The following is a 21,015-nucleotide window of genomic DNA, read 5'->3' as shown; positions in this document are numbered from 1 at the left end:
CAGACAGAGCAAGTAGGTGAACGTGAGTGCCTGCATATTCCCTTCATGTCGTGTTGTTGGTGGATACATACTATTTTTTCAGATTCAGTGATTGAAAAGTGGGGACCATTGTGGATTAGACAAAATGTGTATCTGAATTATTTAAAATATGAAGGATTTTAGGGAATAACCAATTCGGAAATCCCACCCCACAATTTACCTCCACTATCATCTATACCTAAAGAGTTGGCAGTCAAAACAGAACTGGAGAGCAGTGAATTCATATAAATGTAATTGTATCCTTTCTGTATTCCCACTGTATGAAATGAGCTATGTCTGCCATAGAAAAAGACTCCTGCATGGATACATGGAAACATTTTGCAAGGTGCCAGCCACTTACTGGGGAATTGTAGTTGAGCTTCCTGTTATGATTGCTGGTTTCCCCATGCCATAACAAATCAAGTGGTATTCCTTGTCACTAGTGTCCTCCTTTACCAGGAGCAGTATGTCCTTCATAAAAAAACCACAGCTCTCAGACTCACTCGTGCCTTTCTTCTCATTGCTAACATTGCTGCATGTAACACTGGGGCTGGGAGCCTAGGCTTCATGCATGCTAAGCACATGCTCTCTCTACCCTTGAGCCACACCCTAGCCCCTCACTGGGGGATTCTAGGCAGGTGCTCTACCACTGAGCCACACCCCAGCCCCTCACTGGGGGATTCTAGGTAGGTGCTCTACCACTGAGCCACACCCTAGCCCCTCACTGGGGGATTCTAGGCAGGTGCTCTACCACTGAGCCACACCCTAGCCCCTCACTGGGGGATTCTAGGCAGGTGCTCTACCACTGAGTCACACCCCAGCCCCTCACTGGGGGATTCTAAGCAGGTGCTCTACCACTGAGCCACACCCCAGCCCATCACTGGGGGATTCTAGGCTCTACCACTGGGACACACCTTAGTCCCTACACTTGCTTTTTTTATATAATGTACTTCCTGGGCCTGGCAAGATGGCTCAGTGCTTAAAAACACATAGTGATTATACAGAGGATCAAGATTTGGTTTCTAGAACCCACATGGCAGCTAACAACTATCTTTAACTCCAGTTCTAGGGGCTCCTTTGCCCTCTTCTGGCTTCCATGGGCACCAAATACACACATGGTGCACATACATACATGCACACAAACACTCAAACACACAATTACAAGCAAATCATAATAAAAAATATATATCTTTATTATGTTCTCCCCCACTTAGAATCAGTGATTGGCTGGAAGTTTTCCTGTGTCCCGCTCACTCCCACAGCTTCTCAGACCCAAATAAACATACCGAGGCTTATGTTAATTACAAACTGTATGGCCATGGCCTATGGCTCAAGCTTCCTGCTAGCTAGCTCTTATAACTAAACTCAGCCCATTTCTATTAATCTATAGGTCGTCATGTGTTCCGTGGCTTTACCTGTGTACCATTACCTGCTGCTCATTGGACAGTGGGATGGCGTCTCCCCTGCCTCTCCTTTCTCCTTTCACTATCTCCCTTGGATTTTCCCACCTGGCTCCATCCTGCCCTGCCATAGGCCAATGGCTTTATTCATCAACCAGTCAGAGCAACACATATTCACAGTGTACAGAAAGACATCCCACAGCAATTGGCAGCAAGTATTTACCTCTTAACTAAGTAAATGCGTCACTCTAGTACCACAGCCATTTACCCAGGGTCCAGTGCTTCACAAGCCCTAAAACTACTTGGAAGCAATTTTAGTTCTTGTAATTACACAACCAAGACAAGTTCATCAGTCCAAAGCTGGCCGTTTTGAACTTGCTATTACATGGTAGGACTCAGGATCCAAATCACACTCAAAACATTGAGCCTTGGAATCAGCCCATTAAATGGTCATTTAGTTAAAATGGAGCCTATTTCAAACACTTTTTTAAAAGAGTTTATGAACAGCTTTTTTTTTCTTCACATTTTCCTACACTATTTCTTTGACTGCACTTGAGGGTCAATTGAAACTAATCAAATACTTCTTCAACATTTATATGTTACATCGTGACAGTCCATGACCAAAGTTCTTATTTCACTGGCCTCTACGACATTTTCATCATAACTTACAAAACGGTGCTTACCCTAGCATCCTAGCTTCTGTTGAAAATGTCCAAGGCCAGAATACTTAGAGGTGAGCTGGGGAGATAGCTTGCTTGGTGAGGTGTTGGTCATGCAAGCATAAAGACCTGAGTTCAATCTCCAGAGCACACACAAAAAAGCTGGGTGCAGTGGTGTGTGATGGTATTGCTTCCTCAGGAGAGGTTAAAAATAAGCAGATCCCGGCGGTTTGGTCGCCAACCAATCTAGCCAAATTGTCAAGTTCTGGAAAAACCAGAGACTCCATCTCAAAAGAACAAGGTATACAGCTCTTGAAGAATAACCCCAAAAGCTAGATTCTGGCTTCTACACACATGTACACACACACATGTACACACACACACACACACACACACACACACACACACACACACACACACACGAAATCAATCGATCAGTCAATAACCAACAACAATATTTATTGGTAGTCTAAGATGATTTACCTTGTCATGGAAAACAAATGTTGTAGATTCTGAAAACCACTTTGGCGCAACCCCAGAGCTGCTGATTGGCCCACCAGCTCCTCCAGGGAAGGTGATTAGGGAGTGTGTCCTGTGTGTATGTAGGTGAGTTCAGGCTCTGTGCAATGAAAACATGTGCTCTCTGTTCAGCTTACTCTCCCTTCCACTCAGACCCAGGCCTGGGAACCCAAATGGTTGCTCGCTAAATGGTGAATCGGGGTATTAAATCCTTTTCTTTTCCTTCCTGGTCTTCGGGTGCTTACAAGGTGCCCAGTGGGCTGTTTTCACCAGCCACAAATCCAGAGCCTTGGGAATTACTGCATCAACATCATATCCCTGAAAGCGCGTAGTGTGCTGTGACATTGGGATGGTGACTTCCCTTGGACCCTGACGAGTGCAGCAGGAAGCTCAACCAGAGGCTCCCACAGGTGGAGGCTCTCCTTGACATCTGACTATCCACTTCTACTGTCATTTTTCTCCAGCATTTTGTCGTCGTTGTTGTTGTTGATGATGATGATGTTGCTGTGTTGTGTTTTGTTGGGACGGTCTCATGTGGCCAGGCTAACCTCAAATCACTATGTGGTCAAGGCTGACCTTGAACTTCTGATCCTCCTGACCCTCTCTCTGGAGTGCTAGGATTACAGACGTGGGTCACCAACCCTGTCTTATATGAACCCAGAGCCATGTGTGCTAGGCAGGCATTCGGCCGATTGAGCTACATCCTCAACCCCTTGAACAAACAATATTTTGATCATTATTCCTGGTCAGAAACCCCAAGTAGTTCCTCCATACCTTGAGTTCCATCTTTTCTGAAACAGAGTTATTCTGTCTGACACCCCCCCAACAGGCTAAGGTCAAGTGAAAAATGACCGGAGGTACTTGGGAAGTGCCCGCTGGAAAGTGGCATCCTTTACAGACCTGTGATGTTGTCTCTGTTCCTGAATCCCATGTGTTCAGGACAACAGATCAGTCCCTGGCTTCTGAAAACACTTCCTGCAGTTCAAGTTTACACCCGAATGACCCTCTGACTTGCTCTCTATGAACCCTGTATTGTAGTTTTCTCAGTACCAGCTCTATCGGCTGACACTGGAGTGAGGTGTTTTTTTTTTTTTTCCCTCTTGCTACTTTTATTACAAACTCACTGAATTAGAAATAAGAATTCTAAAGTTTCATTTTTAAAGTGTGGAATGAAGGTAGTGGAAGACTAAAGACATAATTTTATTTTTTTTAAAAAAATACATACATTTATTGCGGTAAAGTTAAGGGAAAATCTCTCTGGCTGAACACTATAATTTTCCTGCAAAGTCAATGCAAGTTTTAAATGAGTTATTTGGAATTATGTTATAATAAAGCTGAGCCGTTCCTATTACGGGCAGAGTATTAAACTCTGCTCCCGTAATCACTGAGCATGCCCTCTGCACTTCTTTTCAACGCCGGCCGTTCTTCTGATAACCAAAGTGATGTGCGTGTTTGTTGTAGGGAGATTGGAAAATATTCAGAAATACAGGATTCTAAAGAAAATGGCTTGCACTCTTCCCACTCACAGACCAAGCACATTTCCATTTTATGTCCACACACATAAAAAGACCTTCCTAGGATTTTGCTGTATGCCCAGAAGACAAGCTGTCTTACAATTCTGCATGCATGTGACCATGGAAGGCTGTCTGGAGCCTGCTTCTGCACTCTATCCACTTCTAGTCACAGGAACTCGGACTCGAGCAAGTTCGACATCAAGGGACATGAGTTAACCTTGTGAAGCAGGCAGTGCAGAGCTGGTGTCCCAGTTCAGTTCTGTTGCTGTGACAAATGCCACAACCAAAAGCAACTTAGGGGAGGCATGGGCTCGTTCTGACGTACAGATTGCAGTCTGTCACAGAGGGAAGTCAAGGCAGGAAGTGAAATGGAAACTTGAAGCAGAAACCATGGAGGAACACTACTTCTGGCTGGCTCTCTGGCTCATGCTTCTTTAGCTCTCTCATACAATCAAGGACCACCTGCCCGGGGAATCTTGCCTCCTATGGTAGGATGGACCATTCTGTGTAAGTTCACAGTTGAAACCATTTCCCACAGACCAGCTGATTGGACAGTGCACCGATCATGACTCCTTTTTTAGATGACCCTGGGCTGTGTCAGGCTGACGGTTAGAACTAACTAGAATGGATGGAGTAGGTTACGGGATGAAGGGTTCTGTGGGCCGGGGAGATGGCTCAGTCTGTAAAGAGCTTGTCATGAAAACATGAGGGACTGAGTTCAGAACTTATCATGGTGCACACTTGTGATCCCAGCACTGGTGAAGTAGAGACAGGACTGGCCAGCCAGCTTAGCCTGATCAGTTAGTTACAAATCAATAAGAGAACCCATCTCACTAAACCAAGGTGAATGGTGCCAAAGGAACAACACTCAGGTGTCATCTGGCCTCTATATGCATGAGCATGTATACACATCCATGTGCATCTACAATTACACATGTACCTGCACGTATGCATACACACCAACCTCAGAACCCAAATCATCAGCTTCATGCTATCCCTGTGTTTCCCAATAGCCATAAAAAGTGCCACTATGGGTACCTGGGACCATCAGCCTGGGCACTGGGGAACACAGGCACCTCTGGAAGCCGAGCCACAGACCAGACCAGCAGTTGTTCACTGTGGCCCACTGTCTCTACAAACCGTTCCTCTGATTAAAGTCTAACAGCGTGAGGGGCCAGGCTGATGGCTCACTTGATTAAGTGCTTGCGTTCAAGCACAAGGACCCCGAGTTCAGTCCCCATGTCAAAAGCTAAGCAAGGTGCTGCACGTCTGTAATTGCAGCACCGCGGGGCACAAGCAGGCAGGTCCTGGGGGGTTAGTGGTCAGCTGGTCTAGCTGAACCAGTGAGTCTCAGGTTCAGTGAGAGATCCTGTCTCTATCCAACATCATCAACCTCTGACCTCCACATGCACGTGTACAGATGTGTGTGCATACACCCTCTACACTCATGTACATACCTACACACACATGTACTTACAGCAGAACACACACACACACACACACACACACACACACACACACACACAGGTGAGTGCACACAAATGCACACCTATTACGGCAGACATCAGGACATAGCATTAAGATAGATGTTTGTAGATATTTTACTTTTATTTCACAAGTCAGTTTCTTTAGTGTAAATCCTCTACATGAAAATATTTCATAGAGAGAGAAAGAATAGCCTTCTGTGGAATTGCTTCTTCTTTTCAAATGCCATTTTTGTGGCTGTCTTTTTAAACAATATGTAAGTTTTATTTTTTAATGTTAGTCTTGAACATGTACAGAAATCAAAAACTGAAAGAAAAGAGCTTTAAAAAAACCTTAATAGATATAAAACTTACTGTTTTTGTTTTTTATATACTTTTTAATTTTCAGTAGCCTTGAATCACTGTGGTAAATAATATAGAGAATTAATGAGCATTTAAAAATGACTAATTCTGAGAAATAATAGGCATACTTAAGACCAGTATGCTAAAAATCAGATGTGAAAGCAAAAGTTATATATTCAATTTTTAAATTATGCTATTAAATGTATAACTTCATGTGTAGTAAATATTCATATTTAATTTTAGGTGCCAGTGTAACATATACTAAAATAAAATGGAACAATTTCTATGCTTCTATAAAAGAACCTATAAAGCAGTCATAAATAATTATAGTAAAACTCTTTTTGAAATATTTTTATGGGACGAAAAATTGAAAACTTCCTAATAGGGAAATTTTCTTAAATGAGACATGAAATAAGTTAGCCATAGAGACCTAAAATGTAATACGCCCTGTGGGAGCCTGCTGAGCAATCACTCCTTAAGATAATTTTATACAATGTAGAAAAACCAGGAGGTTTCTGGAAAAAAAGCTCTCCACAAGGTAACAGGAGGGAAAGATGATTATTACCTTTGATTCCTTGGGAGAGACGACTGCCTTTCCTGCCTCTGGGAGGGCTCTGCAGGTCAGAGAACGAGCACGCAGGCCCCTTCCCTGTGGGGCTTGGAACCCACACTTGGAGAGTGTGGGTTCAAGCTGTGTAGCAGGGCCTGACTTGTAAGCCAGAGATCATGTAACTCATATTTACTGTGTGTATGTGTGTGTGTGCGTGCATGTGTGTACATATGTGTATAGACATGTGTGCATGCATGCACATGTATGTAGAATGTGTGCATACATGTGTGTTAGTATGTATGTTTGTGTGTGTACGTGCATGCATGAGTTCCTATGTGTATTGTATCCTAGTGTGTGTATGTGTATAGGCACATGTGTATATGCATGCATGTGTGTCAGTTAGTGTGTGTGTAGATGCATGTGTGCATGCATGTGTGTGTATAGATGCCTGTGTGCATTGCATGCATATGTGTGTTAGTATGTGTATTTGTGTATGTGCACGTATGTGTGCATATGTGTGTAGACATGTGTGTTAGTGTGTGTATATTTGTATGTGTGTATATATGTGTGTGTGACATGTGTGTACATGTAGAAGTCAGATATGAACTTTGGGAGTCCTTGTTTATTTGAGACAGGGTCTCTTACTAGATCCTGGATTTACTGGTTGGCTGGGCTGGCTGGGCAGTGAGCACCAGAGATCTACTTGTATCCTTCCCAGCACTGGGATTACAAGCAAGCACTACCACACCTTGCTTTTTACATGCATGCTGAGGACCTATCTCAAGTCCTCATGCTTGTACAAGAGACACATAATACACTGGGCCATCTCTCCAGCTGCACATTTGCATTAATTTTTTTTTTTAAACAAATCCCACCTCCCCATTGACTCTTCAAACTAGCCAGAGGTCTACAGACTAACAGAAGGGAGGATCCAGGGCTTCCTGTAAGAAGTGGCTTGGGTCTGTGGATGTTATGACTTCATTGGCTTCCTCCTTTCTAGATAAATATCACAGTGAGAAGTCCTTCTGTGATCTGTGATGTTAGTGTTTGTCTTGATAGAATCTAGACTCCTGTAGGACAAGGGTCTCTGGCCTGCTTGTGAGGGCGTTATCCTGCCTGCACTGACATGGGAAGACCCGCCTACTGTGAGTGGCAGGGTTCCCTGGCTGGGACCCTGGACTGTGTAGGTGGGGAAAGACCCTGAAGAGCAGCCTGTCTTCACCTTGCTCTGCTTCCTGACTGAGGATCACCAGCCGCTTCTGCTTCCTGTTGCCTTGCCTTTTCTGCCATGATGGACTTGACCGTCGATTTATGAGCCAGAATAAGCCCTTTCTCCCTTAAGCTGCTTTCATCAAAATATTTTCGCACAGCAACAGGGAGAGAAACTAAGGCAGATGTGATCTAGAAGTACTCATCTGTGTGGAGAAGGCCTTGTCTCACCTCTGACAGCAAGCTGCTCTGTGACCTTAGCAGGCAGGCAGGGCTCCAAGAAAGGGTGTGTGGATCAAATGTACCTCAGGGTTCTTTTCTGCTAAAACTGGGATGTCTGGGGAGGATTGATCGTTAATTCAAGCACATCCACTCTTCAGGCCAGCATAGTTATGAGTGTAGCCCAACATAAAATCATAAACTTAGATAAAATATTTTTAAACTTTTTTTGGAACTCAGTCACACAGTTTTCAAGTATAAATTTTGTAGATGATAACGTGTGTCAGCCAAAGTGTCAAAAACTAGACAGGTGTTATTGTTTAATTGCTCCTTTGTACGAGATGTGGGAGTGCAGAAAGGAGTGTGCACTCCATGGCTAGTAACGATGAGATGGCTTAAACAGAAGCAGTCAGCCCTGTGGCCCGCGGCACCTCTTCTTCTGCCCGTCAGACATAGGAAGCTCCATTGAGGTTTCCGAGGTGGTAAGGGACACAAGAGTCACTTGGCACAGAGCAGTTGGTGGTCCAGCCCTCTGCTGACCTAGAACAAGAGGCTGCTTCCCTGGAACTTCTAACAGGCAGCATTTGGATTCTCAGGAACCTCTGTGTTAGTCCCTGGAGGTGTGCGTCATCTTCCTTCCAGTCAAGAGTCAGTTCAGATGGAGAGTTCCTGAGAAGGGAGAGTGCTGCCCCACCAAGAAGGCACAGCCACAAGCTAGCTGTGTGTTGCTTTTGTCTACTTACTCCTTTTTATTTAATTTTTGAGGGACTCTGGAGGGTATAAGTGTGCAGGTATGTGTACATTCCTGTGAAGGAAGGCCAGAGGTCAACTTCAGCTATCACTCCTCAGGCTCTGTTCTGTCTTGTATTTTGAGATAAGATCTCTCACTGGCCTGACACTGAGTAGGGATGGGCTGGTATCTTATTTACTTTTGTATTGCTGTGGCAGAACACTATGGCAAAGGCAACTTATTAAAGCAAGAGTTTAACTGGGGGCTTGCTTACAGTTTTAGACATGACCATCATGGCAGGGGGTGGAGGGGTGGCAGGCAGGCACAGAGCTGGAGCAGTAACTGAGAGCTTACATGTTGAGACAACAACCACAAGACAGAGAGAAAGGAGGAAGGCGCTAGCTGAGGAAGTTGTGGGCTTTTGAAACCGCAAAGCCCACCCCCAGTGACACACCTTCTCTGACAAGGTCACACCTCCTCATCCTTCTCAAACAGTTCCACCAACTGGGGAACCAGCATTCAAACATAGGAGCCTATGAAGGCTATTCTCATTCGAACCCCCACAGCTGGCCAGTGAGCCCCAAGAGTCTCTCATCTCTGCCTGCTCAAAGCTGCGATTACAAGCATGGCATCACACCCAGCTTTTTCACAGGTTTCTGGGGGTTGTACTCAGGCCTTCATGCTTTCAAGACAAGTACTTTAGTGATTGAGCCCAGGTTTGGGTCTTTATTACTATATAGTTGGCCTGATGAATTAATTCTTTGTTACATTCCCTTAAGTGGCCTTGACACTGTGTCTTGTCTCTGAAACAGAGCCATCACACTGGAGAATCAGTTGGTGATCCTCGATACAAAAGAGAGTGACGCTGGGGCTTACTATGTGCAGGCTGTGAACGAGAGGAACGGAGAGAACAAGACAAGCCCCTTCATCCACCTGAGCATAGCACGTGAGTTTTGGAAATCCAGCTGATGGTCTTGAAAGAGAGTCTTGTGTGGCGGGACACCATCCAAGGCTTCTTCTTTCTCTGATGTGGTTTATGGTTTAATATTGATCAGTTGTTGATAGTTCAAAGGGCTTCGGAGCGATTGACTCCTTTGACTGGTTTGCAGGTGACAGGAATTTTATAATTTTAACCCCAGAACTTACTTGTTTTGCGGACTTAAAAATGTTATTTTTGTCCACTGCCAATATCATTGTTTTAACAGCTTCTTCAGATTGTACCTGTGGGTTTTATTTGAGACTAAGATGTAGGTTATATTCTGTTAACCTAAGAATAACAATCTTGAGAAAGAGAAAATGTACATATACAGCTGTGTGTAAATTAGCGATATTTGGGGCCAGCAAGATGGCTCAGTGGGTAAAGGAGCTCGAATCTTGATCACCTAAGTTCCTAAAATCAATCCCCAGGCTCATGTGGTAAAGGAGGGTACTGATGTCTAGAAGTTACACACACACACACACACACACACACACACACACACACACACACACGCACACGCACACATACACACACACACACACATACCACATGCGCACGCGCATGCGCGCGCGCACACACACACGCACACACATATCATGACATGAATTTTAAAAAATTAACAGAATTTTAAAAAGTAGGTTTAGTGGCCAAGGCTTGTCATCCCCCCAATCAGGAGACTGAGACAGGAGGATTACAAATCCTGTTGCCTATTACCAAATGAGCACTAATCCAACTTGGACAATTTATAGAGACACTACCTCAAAATTCTGAAAGGCAGTGTCTAAGCATTATTCATTGCTCATTTCTCACTCAACTAAATACACACAAGTTGCAGTGATAGATCCAGTTTATGTAGGGAAATTATAGTTCAAAGAAAAACTTTAAATATTTGGACTTTGAAATTTTACTAGCAAAAGTTAATTCAGAAGAATGGGAAAAATAACCCCAACTATGAACTGTGAGCTATACCAGCTTCCAACATACATGTCAGAGGTATGTCCTCACATGTTGGCAGTGTGCCCTTTCATGGTATGAGACACTCGAGAACATGCCAGTGGGGAACAGTCTTGGAAGGTGAATTTCAGAGTGCTATCCCAGCACACGGGCATATGTTATCTGTGGATTTTATCTTCCTGAATACACTTGGAGGCTTGCGGGGAGTGATTTTCTGTGTGTGCTTTTTGAAATGTGTGGGGTTAACTGTAGTGTTTGCTTTGCCTCGTGTCTCAGGACAACTGCTTTGCTAGAGGGGGCAGAATGCTCAGGGAGATGTCTGCCTTAAGCACTGGGTGCTGGTTCTGGGGGACTGAGGGAGTGTGTCCTCAGATACAAGTTACATCCTGACAAGTGAGCTGTGTGGCTCTGCTGTGAATCCACCATCAGCTCTTTTAATTCTTAATTGTGTGTGTGTGTGTGTGTGTGTGTGTGTGTGTGTGAGAGAGAGAGAGAGAGAGAGAGAGAGAGAGAGAAGCCTGGCCAGAATCCAGCTTTCCACCTGGGTACTAGAATTTGCAATTCAGACTCTCCTGATAGTGCAGAAAGCACTCCTGCCCACTGAGCCATCTCTCCCCCTTCCTCCTCTTTTTAAGGCAGGTTCTCTCGCTCACTGAATCAGCTAGACTTGGGTGATCCTCGGGGATCTGCCTGTTACCACCGACCCAGCACTGTGCATTGGAGATCTGGTTCTGTGTCCAACCCTATATGTGGCTCTGGGTGATAGAATTAAGGACCTATGCTTGCCCAACAAGCACTTTACTGACAGCCATTCCTCCAGCCCCTCAGAGCCTCCTTAATTCTGAGGAACTGAGTTCTCCTCCCCAGATCATAGCCCAGGCAGACTGAGGATTAGTCAGGCCTTTTAATGCACATTGATTGGATGGAGCGTCACAACTTCCCATGTGTGATACTCTGCTATTGGAAGAACTGCTGTTGTTGAGAGCCAGAGGAAAGTGAGCACGACTGACCAAGATGTTTTCAGCGGCAATAACAAGAGATAGAGATTGTATTACCAAGGAGCTCCTGATTATTGCTAATGATTGCCCAGTTTTATAACTAGAGACATTCATTCTATTCAGCAAATCTGATTTAGCACTCGATTGTGATATACATAGGATAATGATGGCCAAAGAGAGTGGCATTCTGGCTCAGAAACAAGGAAACCAGCCTTAGCCTGTTAGAAGAGGGGAAATGATTGCTCAAGAAGTTCTGGTTCCCATAATACTTCTATTCCAGATTTACAAAATGGTTAGCACACTGACTTCCAATGGTCTGTTCTGACCTGTGGTAGAGAATAGAACTAATACAGTATATTTTCAAAGTCCCTTCTGAATGCAATACTGTGGCAGTAGATAATTGGAATATGTAAAATTTTTGCAATAATTTCAGCTCTACCCCAACCAAAAAGTATATAAGAAGCCACTCATAAATATTATAATTAACCAACTCACATCTCATTCCCTTGTAAAATATTATCTTTTCATTGGCATTGGGTTAAACACTTACAGTTGAGCTATAATGAGATTGGTACTGAAGACTTACGTTGTGTTAGGTAAAACCCTGCATTCTGTTCCTTTGTGTAGTCTTCACTTTTTATCAAAACCAGATATGGTGTGGGAAGGGAGGAGGTGGAAGAACTGGTCTTATTTTAATTCTTAGGCGAACCTTCCCCTGACACATCAGACTTAGCTAAATGTTAAATGGAACCAATTATGCATTTTCCCAGTAGAAGTTCTATTTGGAAAACCTCTAAAGATCCAGAAGCCTTGATAAATCTACAAACCTCTCAAGGATATGTGCTTAAATGTGGCTGCCCGTGTGTCACACAGTACCTTGTAAGTGGGAGCGACATCTTGGGATGGGCATGTAGCATCCCATGAGGTCTTGAAGCATGATATGGAATAAGGCATTCTCAAGAGCCATTCACATTTTTATTGAACTTGGGGGCAGGGGAGGTGGTTCACAGCCTGTGCTTCAAGCCACGTTCAGCCCCCTATCCTCAATATGCCAATTAAAAGAATCAATTAATTGCAGAAAGCAGAAAAAGGGATGTTTGTCCAATGTGGCCACATTGGGAAGAGGGGCAAAGGTAACCCCATCTCCCCAGGTCCACCTTTGGGGGGTCCTGAAGTGAGATTGGAGATTGATTTAATAGAAGGGCCAAGGATATGCACAGCTAAGCAGCCCTGGTCAAGGTGTAGTGCCCCCACCACTGTCTGAGCTTCCGTCTCATACTGTTAGGTGTTCTGACAAGAACTGTAAAATCTCTTCCTGGAGACAAGCTCCGGCTCTGCTTGGACCTTTCTGTCTCTATAGAATGTCTTCATCTCTGCCAGGCCCCTTAGAGCAGCACAGCCAAGGTGTGCTGTGTCTACAACCTCAGATGTCTATTTTGTATTTTCCTGAGGTAGGCTTCTGTGAGGACACCGCAGGAAAAGGTTGACAATTTAAAAAACAAAAAGCCAGCCAGCGTTCCAGAAGAACCAAAAGGTGTTTCAGCCAATTAGCATTTAGTGAATATAGATGTTTCCCCCACCCCTTTTTGTCTAGAGAATAAAGTAAGGGACCTCAGTGTAGTGGGTGTGCATGGTCCAGTGCTGGGAATTAAATTCTGGAAGGATGGTACTACAATTAGCTAAAAAATGAATTACCGCTGGTCCCACCTCTCCTTTGCTATAATGTAGGGATAGAGGGAGAGACAGGGTTAACCTTATCTCTGTTTCTAAATAGTGTGCTGTCACCTGCTAACAGGAGACGTTTCCAGAACGTGTGTGGTGTGTGTGTGTGTGTGTGTGTGTGTGTGTGTGTGTGTGTGTGTGTGTATGTGTGTGTGTCCATGTGTGCACGTATGTGTGCATGTGTGTGTGCGTGTATGTGATATTCATGTGTACACATGGAGGCCACAGGTGGTTGTCTTCCTGAGTTGTTCTCATTCTCATTTTTAGAGACAGGTTTCTAAACTGAACTGGAAATCAGCTATTGGCTGGGCTTGCTGGTCTGCCTGTCCAGCACTGGGGTTAGACACTCTACCCTACAGACACTACACCCTTGCCAGGCTTTTTATGTGGGTTCTAGAGTATCTGAACCCAGATGTTCATGCTTGGAAGGTAAGTATTTTACCAACTGAACCATCTCCCAAAGCACAGTGGCTGAATATTTTGGCTGCACTTGAAGCTTATGGGAAGCAAATGATAACTATGTATGGATAAAAATAAACTTTTAAAATGCATGGAGTGTTAGAGCTGAAACATGGTCCCCTAATGGGACCACATGCTGTGCCATGCCTATTTAGTGGATGGCATTATTAGGTATCAACATTTCTCCCCTTGTGTGTGGTTGGGAAGATAGTGTGGCATGGGCCAGCCCGGAAGGAGAGTCCTGTCACTCCAGCCAGGCTCCCAGAGTAGCCTTGCTGCCTCACTGGGGCAGACTTCCTTTGACATTCTAACATGACCTCAGCCACCAGATGTTAAGGACATAGGGAGCACGGGAAAGCATTCCACATGAATTTTTCATAGCTAGCTCCCGCAGCTCAGGTGCACACCCAAAAAAAGAATGGGCTGAACTTGCCTGGAAGTAGACATTTCCATTCTGAGGTCAGACCCAGGCAAGCTTTATAAACCTGTCAGCCTGCTTTGCCCTTTCATTTTGAAAAGTTTACAACGAGTTACCTTCTGCGTATTGGCTCTTCCACACTGAATTAATATGTGAATGGGAGTTTCCTCTAAAAAAAAAAAAGAGAAGCCTACAGTTAGGAGATAGGATGGGTTCTGCACAATGATTAATCAATCATTGTTTAAAAGCCGTCCTACGTACTTTCGACACATCATCACTTCTGACCCAATATTCAAAATGTCCAGTGTAATGAGATTCTCTGTGAGGGATGAAGCTCAGATTAAACCAGAAATGACTGCCTCTCTCCTTCCTGCTTTCTTCACCTCTTTCATTTCAATGTCTGCTCTTCAAACAACATTTCCAGATAGGCTATCATTTTAGCTGATCCTCCTTCAGGCTGACAAACCCGGCTTTTAATTCTGAAGCCCACTTAACATTCTTTTGTCCTCTATCATGCTAATTTAACGGCAGCCTCATAGATGGTTAGTAGTTGAAAGCGGGTTCCCGAGAATAATGTCTTCGCACAGTCATCCGAGAGGACTGCCCTGTAAAACACGGCTTTTTGTGTGCCCGGATGAAATCCTATCTTATTTTCCTCATGCTTTCAATATTAAAAGGATGAAAGGGAGCAGGTGTAAGCCTTTGAATCGACTCTGGCATGGGTTGGCTTCCTAAAGCAATAGGAAGCATTTGAAAATAGTCTCTCCAAACCAATGCGGAGACCTTGGGTCTTCCATCCTGGTTGAGCTGCTTAGAATCCAGTCGCAACTCCATAGGGCGCGTGATGCTTTGCTGCCAGAATTCTCAGAATCATAAGTCAGAAGTGTTCTGTGTCCTGAGGTCAGCTGTCTAACCACACAGCTAGCTAGGTACCTCACTTGTTCTACCCAGCAAATGCTGCCCTCCTCCTCTCGCGGGTGATGGTAGGTAGAACCAAGACCCACCCTCATCGTCTCCAGAGTCCTTCTGTGGACCTATGAGGAAAGAAGCCATGTTAGAACTGCAGAGATGACTCAGCAGTTAAGAACACTCACAGAGGACCTGAGTTCTGTTCAGGCACCCATGTCTGACAGCTCACAACTACCTGTTAACTCCAGTTCCAGGGCATCCAGTGACCTCCGTGGCCTCTACATGCCGCCTGCACTCACATACACACACCCACATGCGGACACACAAACATATACATACTTGAAAGTCAAGTCAAGGAGGAGAAGGAGGAGAAGGAGAAGCAGCTCTGAGGGCTGAGGATGTAGCTCAGTTGGGACAAGACTTACGCAGCACGCACAAAGCCCCCGGTTTGATCCCCAGTACCATATAGACTGAGCCTGGTAGTAAAGTGCCTGTGATCCCAGTGCTCAGGAGGTGGAGGCAAAAGGATCAGATGTTCTAAGTCCTCCTCAGCTACATAGAGAGTTCAAGGCCTGCCTGGGCTGCGTGAGAACATCCAAGAAAGGAAAAAAAATCCCCGAGCATCTGTCCCTAGTATAGGAATACTTATTTAACCATTAGCTACAACATTCACTGATCTGAAGGAAACCAAGTGTCTCAGGTGTCTTGCTGACCCTGGAAGCTTCATCCTGCACCACACTGTTCTCTTGGCATCTTGATGTCTCATGGATGAGCACAGTGAACACTTGGTAAATGGAAGCCTTTACTTTACTTGGTCTTGACATTATTGAACTGTTTGGCCAAATGCTTATGCCATGTGGTTGTTCCCTGTAAATGTGGCCTCCATGTTCAGCATGGCCTCTGTGGTAGCATCCCAAATACCCTAAAGCTGTGGTTTCTCCCCAGGAATACTTTTATATCCACTATTCATGCCGTGAGAATTCATTCAGTTCAACAAAATACACAAGTCCACAAATCTCCTTCTTTCTGGCAAAGGTGAAACTGTAGCCTATTGCAAAGTCACAGAAGCACACAGACTTGTGAGGACATCCTGTCCACTGGCTCACCATGTGGTCCCTTGGGATAGCTTGCATACAGGGTTCAACTTCAGGTCACCCAATTAAAGGATGCAGTCTGTATGATCATTACGGTTAGCACACAGTATTCTACTTATGTTCTCAGCTAAAATGTAAGTTAAAACCACAACTTAAATATTTTGTTTCTGAGCCCCACGTGGCACAGAAGGATGGATAGTGAGTGGGTAGGTGGGTAGATGGATGAATGGGTGCATAGATGCATGGATGGATGTTGAGTGGGTAGGTGGGTAGAGGAATGAATGGATGGAGAGTTGGTAAATGGATAGGTGGATGGGTGGGTGGATGGATGGATGGATGGCTGGATGGATGGATGGGTAGATGGACAGATGGATAGGTGGTGAGTGGGTGGGTGGGTAGATGGATAAATAAATGAATGGATAGAGAGTTGGCAAATGAATAGGAGAGTGGGTAGATGGATGAATGGATTGGTGAATGAAGTTAAAATAAGAGGCTAGGCAATGATACTCACCAATACTTCAATATCAACAAAAAGACCTTGAGTGCCAGGGCTGTAATTTAGTGGTAGAATACTTGCCTACCATGTATGATACCCTAAATTCAAATTCTAGCCCTAGCCCCCCTACCATCACCACCAAAGAAAAGAAGGTAAAAATGACTTCAAGTTTCTTTGGCAATACTTTAGGGCTTGGGAATTTGGCTCAGTTGGTAAAGTGCTTGTCAGGAGAGCTTAAGGGCATGAGTTCAGATCCCCAGCATCCACATAAAAAGCTGAGCATGGTAGCATGTGTGTGTGCATAATCCCAGTGCTAGGGAGGTGGAGACAGGAGAATCACTATTGTTCTCTGGCTTGCCAATCCAGCTGAATTGGTGGGCTCTAGACCAATAGAGACCCTGCTTCAAAACATAAGCTAGACATGTCTCCTGATAACACTTGAAGTTGACTCTGACTTCCACAAGCACAAACACACAGATATGCGCATGCACACTAATAGGAAGAACACTACATGCTCTTCACTGCTGAGCCAAGTCCCAAGCCCCTGTGATGTTCTTTTTGATTGAATGTTAGAAATCATATCAGTAACTCAGGGTGAGAAGAGGTTTGGTTTTGCTTCTTTTTTTTTTTCTTTCCAAAACCATATGGTCCCTGGGTGAAATGTAAATTCACATACATACTACTTCAATGGCTGTGATGAATGATCAATAAAATACTTTGAGTCAGTAAATATAACAAATTAGGATAAAGGTGTGGAAGGAAAAGGATGGAAATATCAGCTCCAGAGGGGATTCGGAGAAGGATGTAAAATCCCTGCGTAGAATAGGAACTGGACCGTGTGCTTTAAAATGGCTGGTGGATGTGTGACATCTTTAAACATGGCCCATCTAATATTTAGATTCCATTGAATACATAGAAAAGAGTGCTGAAAGAGTTCAATTTCATTAAAATATGCCAGCATGCTCAAACACACTGAAAATTGTATTTGCATTCTTTTACATTTTATGACAAGAAATTCTAGATGTCAACCTAAAATGTGGAAATGATAGATGGTTTTACAGAATGATTTCAGGTGATCAAGGAGTAAAGTATTGTTCTGGGGTGTTTGCAGGTTTGGTCGTGATCTCTAACTAAGTATACTATTAAATGGTTCTCCAGGGACTTGGTAAAATGAGGGGCAAGTCTTCCCTTGAGCACCAGATAGATGTGTTCTTATGTATGCTCTTCCCCTGTTCCTCATTAACTCCCCTGGAGTCCATGGTCAACTCCATTTCACAGACTAGAAGATCAAGACTTTGAGGGTAGAGCTCGGGACCCAGTTCACAAACTCACTCACACAATCATAGGCTGCTGGCCCGTCACAAGGTCACTGATTGTCTTAGTCAGTGTTCTGTTGCTGTGAGGAGATACTATGACCACGGCAACTCTTATAAAGGAAAGCATCTAGTTGGGACTTGCGTTTCAGAGGTTTAGTCCATCATCATCATGAAAGAGAACATGGCAGTATACAGGCAGACAGGGTGCTAACAAGGTAGCTGAGAGTTCTACATCTAGATTGACAGGCAGCTGGAAGAACAAGAGACACTGGCTCTGGCTTGAGCATTTGAAACCCACCCAAAGCCCACCCTCAGTGACATACTTCCTTCAGCAGGGCACACCTACCCCAGCAAGACCATACTTCCTAATCCCTGTCAAGTAACACCACTCTCTAATGACCAAGCATTCAGATATATGAGCCTCTGGGGGCCATTCCTGTTCAAACCACCATACTACCACACCGATCAATCACAAGATCATTTACCCAGGCTTAAGATCACTGACCTAGTCTCGTGATCACTGATCCAATCACAAAATTGCTGACACAGTCACAATGTTACTGACCCAGTCAAGAGAATGGTCAATTCTGAGGACTCAAGACAATGTCTATATGACTCCTCCCTGCAATCTAGTGACTCCTCCTAAGGAGACTATTATATGTCCTAGGTCATATGACAAAAGTGGGGGACACAGCCTGCTTACCCTTCCACTGGGGATTCTCTGAGAGCCCTGCTCCACCTGGACCCTTGAGAGCCTGTGATTGTTTTGTAAAGGAGGAGGCCTTCTGTCTTGGTGGCAACACCCGGCCCACTGAACACTGGGTCTACATGACAGCGGTGTGCTAGCTATGCATACTAAGCTGTGAGGCTGACATGACACCCCAGAGTGCCATAGCAAAGTATGTTTGAGTGGACAGTAATCCTAGGTAAGACTTAGGGATGAAGTGGATGTGAAACTGGAAGTGGAGTTCTGTGTGTGTGTGTGTGTGTGTGTGTGTGTGTGTGTGTGTGTGTGTCTGTGTGTGTGTCTGTGTGTGTGTCTGTGTGTGTATGTGCATTCCTGCACATGTCTGCATGTTCACGTGGAGGCTAGAGGTTAACTTTGGATGTCTTCCTTGATCCCTCTTCACCCTATGTAAGCCATGGTCTTCAACTAAACCTGGAGCTCACTAATTCTGCTAGATTGTCTGGCCAACAAGCCCCAGGGTCATTTCATCTCTGCCTTTCTAGCATTGGGATTCCAGGCATACATTGCCATGTCTGGCTTTTATGTGGGTCAAGTCTTTGTCCTTTTGAGGCAAGCCAGTGCAGCGGTTATTATTGGCAAAGGTGCCTTTGATACTGTAGAGAATGTAAAGGAAGATGCGCTCTGTCCCATGGATTTCTAAGAAGGATGTTCATGGAGCTCCTAGTTCCAGCAAGGACACACAACTCATATACCTTTCCCAATGAGTGAGCGCTCAGGAGAATTTGCTCACCAAGCTGACCTGCCCAGTTGGAATTAGTAAATAGACCATAAGTATTCATTTACTTCTGCCAATTATGAGCTGAGTATTTAAGGGCACAGATTACCATCTGGTGCTGATTTGCCTAATCAGATTTTTCACAAACTCCTCCACAAAGTTCAGCTTTAATAACTCCGGCAAACCTTCTTCCCTCTGCCCTCTTGTCAAATGCACCAATTTAAATGATCATACACAGATATGTCAGCGTGGGAGTCCACTAATGGTGCCAGTTTTAGGGCTGGAACTTGAAGTTGCCCTTATAGTATTTACCCTTGACTCTGGAGTCTGAAATTTTAAGAACTTGTCTGAAGTTAGCCGACAGGGGCCTTAAGTTAATTCCATTGTAGACTTGACATACAAAGGAGTAATATTTCGAAATGTATACACTGCCCTGCTCCCGTTCATTGCATGCTGTAGACTCTACTGCTCCATCACCTTCATTACCAGTAAGAAAAGACAGGAAATTTGGGAGGCTCAGGAGATGCTCAGCAGTTAAGAGCATGTACTACACCTTTAGAGAACCTGACTTTGGGTCCCAGCAGCTAGTTCAGGTGGCTCCCAACCACCTGTAACTCCAGTTCTAGGGGATCTAACATCCCCTTGTAACCTCCATGGGCATCTGCTTAATTGTGCTGCACATAGAATCATGCATGTTCATACATGTATGCATAAATAAAAAATAAGAATAAATCTTTTAAAAGATACGGACGTTTTGGGGGCTATAAAGAAGGGGGTTGGCAGTTGAATTTTCTTACAGACATGCTCTCAGCTCTAGCATGGTCCCATCACATGTCTTGTGTGGGGAATCCCTAACTGAAGTCAGCTGTGGTGGCTGCCCAGGAAGGGACCACAGAGCTAGCAGTTAGTCAGAAATGTGGTTTTCCTGGAAAAAAAAAAACTGTATTTATTCAATAGTCAAATACAAATAGTAATCCTGGTTAGTTCCCTGGTGTGGGGATTTTAGTAGTTATTTTTCTGTTCTACTCAGTCATCCCCAGTTCATTTCCTCTTATGAACGAGCTTGGTGTTCTGAGGCTACTAATTAAGAAACACCTGTCGGCATTTTTTCGTACTTGGGAGTTTTGAGGTTTTCTAAATCCAGATTGATTTGCCAGACTAAATTGTCTTTTAACACCTCATCTTTCAGAAAAGCGGGAACATACGATGTTCTGAAGGACACACAGAGTGGAACCAATTGCTTTAGTAACAGTGTTGAGGGCACGCGTGTTACCACTCTTGCTGAATACCCAACTAAAGCGCCTTATGGGAGGGAGGCTTTATTTTGATCGACAACTCAAAAGTACAGTGCATCACAGCAGGGAAGGAGTGGTGACAAGAGCCTGAGGCAGCTGGTCACGTGGCATCTGCAGTCAAGAAGCAAAGAGAGGTGGATGCTGGGACTCAGCTCGCATTCTCCTTTTTTATGTAGTCCAGGATCCCAGCCCATAGAGCCACCCGTCCCTAGGGTGACTCCCCCACCTCAGTGAACACGATCTAGATAACCCCTCATCGACCCCAGAT

At 44.5% G+C, this 21,015-nt stretch overlaps 1 protein-coding gene across 2 annotated transcripts in view; it reads left to right on the top strand.

Annotated features, from left to right (window-relative positions):
* Nucleotides 1–21,015, top strand: part of Sdk1 (sidekick cell adhesion molecule 1) — a 970,126-nt gene that overhangs the window by 529,879 nt on the left and 419,232 nt on the right. For both annotated transcript variants that reach the window (XM_052754191.1, XM_052754192.1), the window contains one exon: nt 9,457–9,590. In XM_052754191.1, coding sequence (XP_052610151.1) covers nt 9,457–9,590 — 134 coding nt within the window. The remainder of the gene's footprint in view (nt 1–9,456; nt 9,591–21,015) is intronic.

Source organism: Peromyscus californicus, unplaced genomic scaffold (genome assembly GCF_007827085.1).
Source record: "Peromyscus californicus insignis strain IS unplaced genomic scaffold, ASM782708v3 Scaffold_2__1_contigs__length_46816999, whole genome shotgun sequence".
In the NCBI taxonomy this organism is placed as follows: domain Eukaryota; kingdom Metazoa; phylum Chordata; class Mammalia; order Rodentia; family Cricetidae; genus Peromyscus; species Peromyscus californicus.
The sequence above is the reverse complement of the archived record's forward strand: the minus strand, read 5'-3'. Positions and strand labels throughout refer to the sequence as shown.